The following is a 13720-nucleotide window of genomic DNA, read 5'->3' as shown; positions in this document are numbered from 1 at the left end:
TAACTCTCTTTGTTTATCCCAATGTATGACAGGAGCAAGTTCTTGATAGGAAAGACAGAAATGAGGAACGCCGCCTCCTTGCAGCTATCCAAGAGTTGGCTGAGGAACCTGCACGTTTTGGATGGGCCTCTGAATTTTCTAGGAGCCATGATGTAAGTTCCTGCCTTTTTCCACATTTGTGTTTTTTCCCTGGATAAACATATTTGTAAGGGACAAATACAATTCTCTTCAAGTTACTCTACATGTCAAAATGAATCCAGTTGTCTAACCATCAACCATTTGAAGGAGATGCACAAATGCTTAGCAGTAGTGGCATGGCATTGCAGTTTACGCCCTGTTGACTCAAGCTCAAGTCTGAAGCTTATTGTTATGTTACAACTTACGACCCAATTTAACAAAAATACACCTTAAGTCTATTGGAAGGGATACTAGTGTGACATATAATTATATGCTTCATTGAACACTGAAATGCTTCAGACTTGCTACTTCTTATCATGTAGATATCTCACCATTCTGTTACTCTTTAACTATCTTATAGTAGATCATTATTAACTGAAGTTGTTCAGGCGGGTATCCTAATTATGTGTTAATGTCTTGTTATTGAATATCAATAGTATGCAAGCACTTTTGTAACCGAAGGTATCGCCTTACATAGCTGTATGGAATGGTTACCATATGCGATTTATTAACTCAGGGATTGTTTTAGGCATTTAAGGAGTTGATGAAGAAAGTAAAGAGATGGAAGAAAAAACGCAGATTGATACCTGTATTAACTGAAAGGTTTTTGATATGTTTGGTTTTCTGCAATTCCGGCAAGTGTTGCTGATTAATTAAATTATTGCTGCACTTTCATACATGTATGAAAATTTGCATTGTTTTACTTTAAAGGTGATGCCAAAGCTGGCGAATTTTGGGCTTTGTTGGCGGCTTAGCTCCTCTTTTAAAGAAGACACCTTCAGAGGAGAATGGTAATTAAATAAGAGTAATTTGTTGTCTTGATGATTTCATCCATGACTGTGAGATATATTAACTCTTCAACCTCAGTTTTAATCAAGGACAATTGAAGCCTATTGATATTGAATCGTCGACACATGGTTTGCTTGAGACAAGCAAAGCTGCCGAGGTGATTTGTACACCTAAACTGCTTCAAGTATTTGCCCGATTTGCATGGCAAGAATAGTAGGATTATACAGGTTTGTTCTATTTCATTTGTCATCCCATGATTTATCCCACTTCTAAGTGTGACAACTAATGATGTCCCTGGATTTAATTTTTCTCGCTTAGCATGAATTCAGGTTAATGTCAAGGGCTTGAAAGGTGTGAGGGACGTAAACATGGATCTGATGGTGATGGGAATCTTTCTTATAAAGAAAGATACATAGGGTGTATGATCTGGTGCATATTAGATAATCAAAGTTGATGCATATGTTACAGGTATAGTGTTGTGCACCAATCTGGTTGATGTTTACATAATCCAAGCAGATTTACCAATTAGAAGAGCCATGTATTATTGTAGCTTTCTCTCTACATCAAGTACACATAAATATAATGCCGAACAATGTAGTTTATTTTATTGCTCTGCATATCTTCCCCGCGAGGCGCTACAGATCAGATGGGTGCTGTCGTGAAGGCCGCAAAGGCGTGGCCGGCGGCATGGGTTAGCCTGTGGGTGGTACCACCGTGCTGTTCTGGACGTGCATTGTGGTGCTGCTCGTGGCGGCTTTTGGAGGGAGACAGGGTGGTATGTGCTTTTCTAAACATATATATTCCTGAAGAACCTTTTTTTGTAGTCCTGATGAATTGAGCGATTTGTTCTCTCGTGTCTCTTCTCCTTCATTTTACCCTGATGCAGCAAAGCATAGAGAATTTGGGAGCTACTCGGGTTTGGATCAGCAAGCCATGTCCGTTTGGTTTGGCAAAGGAAGGCCTTTTATCCCTTTTCTATAATGCCATGAACATCTCTGAATTTTTACACTGGTTCCAGCCGATGCTTAATATTTTTTCCAACATATTTGTGACTGGAGCCCACACATACATAGTCATGGATCTGATTTTGTGTTTTGGACCTTGCTATTTCACTGATTTGAAACATGTATATGCAGTTCTAGGCTTCTAGCTAGATGGATTAATAGATATGTTGGACCTATGCAGTTTATATTACCCGCATGGATCTATGTTTATTATTTGATGCTCCTCCTTATCCTGGAGAAGAATTTTTGCAAAGAGTTGTCATTTTTGGAGATATGGATTTGTTGTCACTTTAGCAGTATGCTTTCAGTGCTACAGAGTATGCAGTGAAATTAGATTAGATTGATGATTAGCGATTAACTATAGAACTGTTGGCAGCACCAGTTTAACATATGTTGATTTCTGGCCCATATTTATTTGCTTTTGAGTTAAACTATGAATTTGAAAAAAAAATACATTTGTTGATGCTAATTAAATTTATCAGTCCTTTTGTTTTGAGAATCACCTTCTGCATATGTGTTCCTGGGTAGTTTTCTTACTGCCACAGCTTGGTTGTTCTAGCAGGATAATGTATTTTCTTATGGAAAACACGGATGAGTAATTACATGATATATTATTAATATTAAACTATGCTGTTTCTTTGAAACTAACTTTGTATTTCAGCTTTGGAAACTGGTGTTCTAACGTTAGTTCCGACAAGAGGGCCACTATAACCACCAACTAGTTTGAGATTCGTCGCCGCGCCAACATTCACGAAGGAGACGTTTGTGCATTTCGTTTCAGGATCACTTCAAAGCACCGCCTGGTTTTCACCGTGCACCGTCGCTAGATGCACCATCGAAGACACTGCAGCCCCTGTGTCAATATAATCTAATATAATCTAGCACTAAGTACTCTTAATTATGCTCTATCCTGTGATAACCTATGTTTTGCTTTTGGCCCTCTTATCACATGCTTTTCAAGGCGCTAAATCTATGTTGTTGCTTATGTAAAGTGCACTACTCTTAGTTAGATGTTTCATGTTCAGATCCATAATGCCCTTTCTTTGTATATATAGCATATATCTGTTTACAAGAGAGAGAGAGAGAGAGAGAGAGAGAGAGAGAATGCTATTGAGTGATGGTTGAACACAATGGAGTGACACTGAGAGTCATATACACATTTGCTATTATAAATGCACAAGATCTTAATCCTCAGCCCAAACTGAGAGTCATATACTTGGCACGGGTTCTCGTTGCGACTTATTTTAGAATTTTAGGCGATATGCGTTCAGCGGGAAACAACGTTTTTGTTGACTACGAGATGCATCTAGTGACTTTGTTTATTCACGGGATTTATAACAAAAATGAATAGACATAACGTATGATTACTGTTTTAGATACTATGGAACAGGGTAGCCAATTGTTATTGTGACAGAGAAAATATGGTATGCTTTGGTTGGATATTTATTTATTTATTTGAAAATTGTTGGATTTTCATTTTGATTATGAGTTTTGTGTGCAATCCAGTGCAAATGAATCAGGGATGACCGTAAGAATTAGAGTATCGTCCAAAGTAGTAGTTTTTTGAGAATCCTTTGAATCAAGCGACCCTAAATCTGTGGTTGGTAAACAGTACATTTGATAGCAGCCGTGAGCACTGAGCACAGAACCTGGGGCTGGCAGAACTACAACTCGAAATCAAACAAACCCATGCGTACTTGACTTTGTGTTTACTAGCACACATGTTCGTGCGTTGCAACGGGATCAAGACCCCACATGTCCGTATTCTCTAGTTCAACATGGCGCCCTTTAATTAGAGTCAAACCAGTATATTCTCTTTTATTGGCGTGTGCCTACAATTTCTTTCAATTATAATTAACCAATATATTTTCTTTTATTGGCACATGGAAGCTACCAACATTAATAATTTGTGGCATCCCTTATTTTGAAGAAGCGGTCCTAGCTTGATATACCGGATGCGGAGCAGGCCCAATATGGGAGTGATCGAACTCACAACCTCAAAGACCCAACCACATGTTGCTAGCCACTCAAACAAATGCGTCCCGCGAACCAATGGTCAGCGTGAATATTTAAGAATCTAATGCAACATCAGATTCGAATCTTTTTTTTGAACTTTAAAGAAATGTATTAAACGCCAAATATACTTGGCAACGTGAACAATGTTCAAAATTACGAACAATTTTTGAAAAATCCATACATTCAAAAAAAGATGGACAACAAATTTGAACGGAACATTTCTCGTAATTCAAAAATATTTCTTAAAAGCATGAACCTTTTATAAAAATACAAACTTTTTTGAATTTGTGAACAATTTTTGGGAATGGAAACATGTTTTGAACATAGAAATTTAGAGAATGTGTTTCTTAATGCAAAAAATATTTTCAATTTTTGAACATATAAAAAAACAAGAATAGTTTTCAAATTTGTAACATTTTTAAAATCTTGAACGAAATTGGAAAAACCCTAACTTTAAAAAATGGAATGTTTTTTAAAATTTTGAAAAAATTGGAATGGAACATAATTGAAAAGTGCAAGCATTTTCGAAATAATACACACACTCACACCAATAAATACGTACTCACACGACGCCTACCGAAGAAGACCGGGTCAGAGTTGCGGAGCTTCAAGATGGAGGAAGTCACCATGTTCACCTTGCTGTTGACAAGAACGTCACCTTCCACTCGCACTAAACACTACAGAAAAAGCAAAAAAGAAAATGTTGATGTGATAGACGTCAGGTGCCTAAAATTGTTTCTTGGATCATCCGGTCCCTCACGCGCCCTGCGCCCAAGCCTAAAACGGGGTGGCCGCGCAGCCACCCGACGAGGGAGAGCCAGGACATTACCGGAAACAGGGAGAACGTGAGAGGAAGAGGGTTGAGGCTCGCGCATAACCGTGCGTACGTATAACACGCGCATGCATGCAGCTTGCGATTTGCCGCACATCCAACTCCGGCCATCTACACAAGCTAGCGGGTAGCGGCGGCCGTCTCCTTGGTCGACGTCCACGTACGCGCTCCAGTCATACATGCCGATCTCCGCTGCCTTTTCCGCCCTGCGTGCCGCTGGCCGGCAGCAGCTCTCCGCTTCAAGCATCGGCGCGAGGCAGGCGACCGGCTCCCACATGTTCCGGATCGACGGGCAACTCGGGAAGATGGCGGCCAACGGCGCTAAGGTGGGAGTGAGATCAGGCACGTTCCGCGTGGGCGGCCACGAGTGGCGTCTCGTATGCTACCCAAACGGCAACGGGAAGGAGTACGAGGGGTACATGTCCCTCTTCCTCGAGCATGCCAGCCACGAGAGGACCGGGGATGCCACGGCCAAGGCCCAGCTGAGCATACTCGACCGGGCCTGGAAGCCGAGCTACACTCGAGAGTCGAGACATAGCCAAGACCCGCTTCTTCTCGAGTAACCTCAGCTGGGGCACGCGGGGCTTCGTGGAACACCAGGATCTGGACGAGCTAATAACGAAGAAGCATCTCAATCTCAAGCAAGGACGGCTGCCTGACTGTCCTTTGCGACGTCACCGTCACCGTCGCCGAGCTGCGTACCGAAGAAGACCACGTCGAGGCTGCCGCACCGGTGGTGCCTCCGTTCGGATTGCCCGGGCAACTCGGGGAAGCCATCTGGAACAAGAAGGGGATGGACGTGCAGATCGAGGTCGGCGGGGAGAGACGCTCCCGGCGCGCCGGCGGATACTCGAGGCCGGGTCACCCGTCTTCAAGGCGGACCTCTCGCTCGCCTCGGCCACCGCCGGCGACAGCAGCGACACCACCGTACTGCGCGTCGACGACATGGACGCCGAGGTGTTCAAGGCCCTGCCACAGTTCATCTACACGGACTCGCCTCCCGTGATCCTGTCGGCGTGGATGGCGGAGAGGCTGCTCGTCGCGGCGGACAGGTACAAGGTGGAAGAACTGAAGCTCCTCTGCGAGGACGCGTTGTGCTGGCACGTCAACATGAGCTCCATGGCTGTCAGTCTAGCATTGGCGGAGAAGCATGATTGCTCCGTGCTGAGGGCGGCATGCATCCAGTTCCTCTCTTCTCCGGGGAACCTGGAAACATTCATGGCATCGGATGGGTTTGAGAAGCTAAGGACATGTTGCCCTTGCCCCTCTGCTCTCATGGAGCTTCTCCTGAAGAAGATTACAATATAGGAGCAACTAAGGATTAGGAATCGTCTACCAGCTAGATATACGAAGTGATGTCGATTAGATTGTCTCGGGTAGAGTAGAGGCTTGATTCAATGAGCTATAGTCTGCGTGCCTCGTGCTGCAAACTCTATGTTTTACACAATAAACTCTGTTTTTTTCTCTGTTATAAGTGATTATCAATTCTTTCTCTTATCGATTTTTTTCATTAAATCTTCCACCCATCAGATTGTCTAGCCACCGACTCCCATTAATCGTCCTGTTACCCCCAAGAGTAAAATTCCAAGGAGTAGTGATAATTATTTGTAGCATAGGGGCACCCAAAAATTCGCTAATGAAAAAGAAAAGAGTCTGATAGTGAAAATCACACATGGTTGTACTGGCAAGTTAAGGGATCACAACACCCCACCCCTCCCAAGAGAGGAACGCGGCTAATTGAGGGGCAGACGCACCTCGGGCTAGGGACGAGATTATTTTTCCTCTTTTTGGGCGAAGATTTCATATTTACCTATATCTATTACCCAAAATTTCATTTTAGGCAGTCTTAGAAATTGTTGTACCAGCTTTCGGAAAATTATGGCTGAGCGTCAAATATTTGAAACTTTTGGGGGTTTCGAAACTTCACAATTTAAAATTTTTATAACTTCAACTTTTGAGAATTTGAACTTCAGAATTTCAGATAATAAATTTAAAACATTTTAAAAGGTCAAATATTTTAACTTTTAAAAATTCTAGAAACTTCACATGGAGAAAAGCCACACCTACTTCATGGGAAAGGGAAGGAAGGAAGCACACACTTGCGTGCGCTCCCCTACCCATCGGGTCCCAATAGGTAGAGCGTTGCACGAGTGCAACAGGCACCCGTGAGGGATTTAGTTTACCTAGAGTGTTTTAGTAAGATTAAGATTTTTTGTAACATTGTACTATGATTCTTTGTGCTTGAAGACCAAACAACCATTCCTTATTATTAACCAAAAATTGGCATTATATCCTAATCTCTCCATTGACTTTCCTCGAATGCAATTAGTGTAATCAGACCCTCCATTCCATAATTATTGTCATGGTTTGTATTAGTTTTGAACTAAAACCATGGCAAGAATTTTGTAATGGAGGGAGTAAGTATGTAGTGCCGCCCTTGGTTGCGTTCCGTCTAGAGTTATGTTCATCTTCTCTTGATGATCCTAAGGATATTTGTGTTACCTTTTTAAAAAGAAAGAGACAAGCAACGTGCAAGTTGACGGAATTTGTTTTTTTGGTCAGTCAACTGACCAAAAAATTCTATCAGTCGATTTGCTTGCAGATTCCTACTCGATAGTTTCTATTGGAGCACGTCACCCCTACCAGTTACTCCCACATGAATAGCTCCCGAGCTCCATCTCTCTGTAACAACTTCTCGTGTTCTCATGTGTCATTATTGCATGCACTGGTTTAGTGGAGTTAGCTTCGGTAGTAGTTAAATCATGGCCGCACCTACGTGTTCATGGATCAGTATATATGTACACTTTGATTGACTGAAGTGCAATTCTAGTCTATTTCGTGTCCTTCCCTCTCACAGTTTCTATGTACTAGTTGCTCACTTCATCACCGAGTTATAGCTCAGGATACGTTGGACATTGACATTCATGCATAGGGCTGGTACTTGTTTTAGGCGTAGATCGGTGTAACACCTCCAGTATCATGCTACAGTAACCCGCAAAAAAATCATACTACAGTAATCTCCCCTTTAATGATGCCATGTCATCATGTTTAGCAAGCTTAAGTGCCACTTGATAAAAAAATCAGTTAAATTGAAATTTGTATTGCAAGTCAAATATTTATTTCTTCAAACAGTAAAACTAAAATGCTTGCTTTATTCTATAAATTCTCCTGATCATTTTCATGATGGAACCAACTTTATTTGACTCACAGATAAATCCCTAGGAAATTATAAAGTGATCCAACATCAACTAAAATAGCCTTTTTCAAAATATACAAATGTATAAGTATTTACAAAACACTTGAAATCTTTTGTGCTAGCTCAAAACATTGCCTACTATTTATGTGACAAGTTTCATATTGAACAAAATTCAAATTGGTATTTATTTTTTAAATGCAAAACAATAAAGAAAATAGAAAAACAAGAAATAAAAAGAGAAAGGCTATTGTGCACTGGACCTAAGTGCACAATGCACTCGGCCCAGCCCAACCTGGGTCTCCTCCCACTACCCGTTACAGTGGGAGGCAGGGGGGCCGTGGCGGCCTTCCGTCGGCCAAGGCCACGCGTCGTCCATCCCCGCCGTCGCCGACGCCTACAAGCTGGCTTCTCCCGCAACCCTTCACCCCCCCCCCTTCTCTCTCTCTGGTCCAAGCTCTCCCGAGCCGTCGCCACGATCCCGCCGCCGCCCCGGCCTCCCCGAGAGCATCCCCGACCCTCCTCTCGGTGAGCCTAAGGGTTAGGAATCGTCTACCAACTAGATATACGAAGTGATGTCGATTAGATTGTCTCGGGTAGAGTAGTGGCATGATTCAATGAGCTATAGTATGCGTGTCTGGTGCTACAACTCTATTATTTGCAACCGGTCACTTTGATACTAGAAGTTGCGGTATACATTGAAGTGATGCAAAAACTTGACTTGAGCGAGCATATACAGTGCTTGTCTCATTTGTATACGGAATATGCGCTTACTAGGTGTGTGGACCCCGCTGTCAGCGGCTCGACCAAGGAGAAGGGGCATGTGGCCTGATTTTTCCAAAAATATTCTAGGAATATTGTCTTTTAAAAAAAGGTCTATGTGGACGTGGCATTTTTCAACTCATTGACCAGCCGGTCCCGCCTGTCACAAACTGACAGCAAAATAGTGGAGCGCCCAGGTTTCGAACCAGCAAACCACGTGCCAAAACTGATGCTCGTCTAAGCACTACGACTCACATTTTCTACTGACTATTGTGGATAACACGGCTATATGTATTTATCGAGTACACGTGTGGAGTTTAAATGGGCTGCAAATATTGCAGCCCATTCTGCAAGAAGTATTTTCTAAAATATTTGTAAAACGAGAGTAAAAAACTTATATATTGAAATATTTATGAGCTATAAATATTATACAAAAAACGATGATTAGCAAATATATGGCCGTGTACTGTATTAAATTAATATAATTAATAGTGATATTTGTGTGTTATAAATTTCAATAATACAAACATTTTAATAATTCTATAATTAACAGCATGAATTATAAATATGCATATATTTATTGAAATGTTTTAATAATTGAAATAATATTTTAGTTGTATTTTATAAGATATTTGTATTGCTCCAAATTATACAAAAAATATAACTCATCGAGTTAATTATATAATTATCTATATGGTTGCATTATTGAAATTTATAACACGCAAATCAGTATTAACTAGTTATTTTTTATATAATACACGGGTGTATATTTTACTGTTTTTATTACTAATCATCGTTTGTTTGTATAATATTTTTATATAATACATGAAGGTATATTTTATATACTTATGTTTTACAAATATCTTTTTAAATAATAGTTAGTGCAATATGGGCGGCAATATTTGCAGCCCATTTAAGCTCCACCTGCGTACTTATTAAATACATATACTGTTATCCACTTTTGTAATTCGAAAATGTAAGACGGAGCGGTTTGATCAGCATGTGTGGTTTGGAACCTAGCGGTATATTTTGACAGGCGGACCTGCTGGTCACAGGGGTGAAGAATGCCACGTCCACGTGAACTTTTTTTGTAAAAAAAATATTCCGAAGTATTTTTTTTTTGTGAAAATGAGGCCACACGCTCACTCTCCTTAGTCCAGTCACTGACAGCGGGGTCCACATGTCTAGTCAGCGTAGATTTCGTATGCAAACGAGATAAGCACTGTATTTGCACGCCCGAGCCAAGTTTCTGCACCACTTTAATGTACGTCACAACTTCTAGCACCAAAGTGATCGTTTGTGCCAAGTTGTAGCACCACCAGTGCAATTGACTCTTTTATTTACTCAAAATGAAGCATCAAATGGACACCAGATGGTTCAGTCTTTCGTAGATTTGAAGATGATATGCTGGCTCAGTCTTTCGTAGATGCGCATAGAGGTAGGGTGTGCGTGTTTGCTTTCATAAAGGTGAGTGTATGCTGTGTATATGAGTGTCTGCGTCTGTGATGTGTTAAAAAACAATGAGCACACACCCAGCCTCTACATAACTGGATGCACACAGTCAACATCAACCCATATAAAAAATATCCGCAAATAGCAAGGTCATATAGGACCAAAAGTATGCCTAAGCGAGAAAAAAGAAAACCGTGAAGTATCAAATCCGACAAACTATAAAAATGATCATATCCGCATCAACCATCTCATGACACCATAAGGACAACGAGGTTCTTCAACAACGACACTTTCAGAAAGAAAGCGACACTCGAGCATCGTCACTGGATCCAACCATCAAAGAACAGAATCAAAGTATTGACCCTAAAAAACTAGTTCGAGCATATCCGATCAATGTCTTGGACAAAGTATTGACTCTTGTTGATAAAAGCAAGAGAGACGATAAAAGCGAGAGAGACTCGCCTTGATTTTCGCTAAACTTCATGTCTGAACTTTGCCGTTTGGTAGTACAGCATCCCACTAGACAGTATGCAAGTGAAAGCGTCAGTGACCACCTAACTCAGGCCTCCTCAGCGGTCAGCACAGCGCCGACAACAGATCCGTCCGATCGCCAGCCCCCACGCCCTCGCAGCTTCTACGATGCCGCCGTCGACGGTTGCCCACGAGGCCACCATCTTTTTGGATGGATCAAGGAAATATCGGACCAGGACTGAACCATTCATCATCTTCTGCTCACTAAAAAACAATTATCTTCCTATTCCAAAAAACTTACTTCACTCACCATGCAACCAGACGCCATTGTTGACCAATCTCTAAGAAATGCTTTGAATAACAAGGTAGATCTGAGCCTACGTCATGCAGCATCTTCTCACAGAACACAAGCGTGGGCGCTACGGATTTGCTTCTTCTCACAGCTTCCGCCATGGCACGCCGCTCATAAATATGCACCGCCGGCCGCCCCTCCGCTCCTCAGCACCACAAACACATCGGCAGGGAGGAAACCCACCGAGTACACTGTACACAGATCCAATGGATATGGAGTCGTCGGTGGCGGTGGTGGCGGTGCCGTTCCCGATGCAGGGCCACCTCAACCAGCTGCTGCACCTGTCGCTGCAGCTCGCGTCCGAGCCGCGCGGGCTGAACCTCGACCTGCACTACGCGGCGCCCGCGGCGCACGTCCGCCAGGCGCGCGCGCGCGTGCACGGCTGGGACGAATCGGCGCTCCGCTCCGTCCACTTCCACGAGCTCGACATCCCCGCGTTCGCCGCCCCGCCGCCCGACCCGGACGCCGCCTCGCCCTTCCCCACCCACATCATGCCCATGTTCGAGGCCTACGTCGCCGGCGCGGCCGCCCCGCTCGCGGCGCTCCTCCGGGACCTCTCCGCGTCCCGCCGCCGCGTCGTCGTCCTGCACGACGTCCTCAACGCCTTCGCCGCCGTCGAGGCGGAGCGGCTGCCCAACGGCAACGGGGAGTCCTTCGGGCTCTACTGCGGCGCCGTGTCGTACATGGTCGGCATGGTGGACGCCGGGCACCGCCTCCTGCGGGACTGCGGCCTCGAGTACGCGCCCATGGACAGGTATGTGTCTAGGGAGTTCATGGAGTGCGCCAAGAGGCAGTCCAGCTTGGCGCGGTCGGTCTCGCGCGGCGGCGGCATGGTCGCCAACACGTGCCGCGCGCTCGAGGGCGAGTTCGTCGACGCCTTCGCCGAGACCCTCGCTGCCGTTGGACAGAGGATCTTCGCCGTCGGGCCGTTGAATCCTCTGCTGGAGCCGGGCCAGATCGACGCGAAGCAGGGGCGGCACGAGTGCCTGGACTGGCTCGACAAGCAGCCGGCGGCGTCGGTGCTCTACGTGTCGTTCGGCTCGACGTCCTCGTTCCGAGGGTCGCAGGTCGCGGAGCTCGCCGCGGCGCTGAAGGGCAGCAAGCAGCGCTTCATCTGGGTGCTGCGCGACGCCGACCGCGGCAGCGTGTCCACGGACGACGCCGACAGCCGTCGGCACGCGAGACTGGCATCCGAGTTCGCTGAGCAGACCAGGGGCACGGGGCTGGTGATCACCGGGTGGGCGCCGCAGCTGGAGATCCTGGCGCACCCGGCCACGGCGGCGTTCATGAGCCACTGCGGCTGGAACTCGACCGTGGAGAGCATGAGCCACGGCAAGCCGATCCTCGCGTGGCCCATGCACTCCGACCAGCCGTGGGACGCGCAGTTCGTCGAGAAATACCTCGGGGCCGGCCTCCTGGTGAGGCCGTGGGAGAAGCACGGCGAGGTGACGCCGGCGGCGATCATACAGCAGGCGATTGAAACGGTGATGGTCGGCGAGGAAGGGCTCGCGATGAGGCGGCGCGCCATGGCGCTCGGGGAGGCCGTTCGCGCCTGCGCGGCTGCAGGCGGCTCATCGCGCAAGGATTTGCAGGATTTCGTTGCTCACCTCACTAGGTGATACTGTATCGTGTGTCTTTTTCTCTTTCTTTTTTCTTTTTCTTTCTTTTTGATAAAACTTGCTCACCTAACTTAGGTGATACGAGTGTAATAAAGAAAACAAATACTCCCTGAGTCTCAAATTAATTGTCGCTGATTTACTACTTCCTCTTTCTAGGTGATACGAGTGTAATAAAGAAAACAAATACTCCCTACATCTCAAATTAATTGTAGCTGATTTAGTACTTCCTCTTTCCTGAAATATAAGGCAAAATAGACTTTGCATGATCTTTGATGTATAAAATGTTTTATTTAGAGCATTTATTATTATTAGAAAAGAAATGGAAATTATTGTGAAAACTAATGATTAGAATAGCGGCAGATAATAAGGATCCACATAAAAGAGTTGTGTAGCTTAATAACATCATACAGACATGCATCATTAACCACTGAGATTGTAGAGCGGGTACTAGTATCGTGGATTGGTGCATTTCAGTTAAAACCCCACGTGGCAAAGCCTTGCGTTAAAATAATACTTGGCGTAGTTATTTTGCTTAAATCATTTTTAGAGTTTTGTATTTTAGGAATGGTATGAAGAATATACAAAGCCCATGAAAGAAAGATCAATGACTCATATAAATTACTTAATGAAAAATGTTCTGAATTTTGACCGCAAATATATATATCAAAGTATATTTGTTCTGGGAATATATATCAAAGTATTTGAATAAGCATATATAAATGGCATCACCGTATTTATCTTTCAAAATAATTTTATTTCATATATCTGTACACTAATTTTATAGACATACAGTAAGTGAAAATCATTGTCAAAATTGTGCAATAAAGACAAAAAAGTCGACCGGTGCCTTATATTTTAGGAGGGAGTGAGTACTAAATTAGTACAAATTTTATAGTAAATCAGCAACATTTATTTTGAGACGGACGGGGTATAATTATAATTTCTATAGCACACAACCATCTCAACCTCTCATTATGTGTCATGGGCTATGGGCCTATAGGAAGTAGTAAAGCTGTTGTGGAGCACGGGTTGCCCCTCCGTTTCGTGGAGGAG

At 44.0% G+C, this 13720-nt stretch overlaps 1 protein-coding gene and 1 pseudogene across 1 annotated transcript; both read left to right on the top strand.

Annotated features, from left to right (window-relative positions):
* Positions 1 to 4997: 4997 nt before the first annotated feature.
* Positions 4998 to 6126, top strand: LOC125519279 (annotated as a pseudogene).
* Positions 6127 to 11043: 4917 nt separating this feature from the next.
* LOC125524883 (putative cis-zeatin O-glucosyltransferase) lies at positions 11044 to 12792 on the top strand. The gene has a single exon (XM_048689917.1). It carries the CDS (start codon positions 11081 to 11083, stop codon positions 12665 to 12667), a length of 1587 nt encoding a protein of 528 aa, XP_048545874.1. The 5' UTR covers positions 11044 to 11080; the 3' UTR covers positions 12668 to 12792.
* Positions 12793 to 13720: the final 928 nt, after the last annotated feature.

Source organism: Triticum urartu, chromosome 7, assembly GCF_003073215.2.
Source record: "Triticum urartu cultivar G1812 chromosome 7, Tu2.1, whole genome shotgun sequence".
In the NCBI taxonomy this organism is placed as follows: domain Eukaryota; kingdom Viridiplantae; phylum Streptophyta; class Magnoliopsida; order Poales; family Poaceae; genus Triticum; species Triticum urartu.
This window is presented reverse-complemented; position numbering and strand designations above follow the sequence as displayed.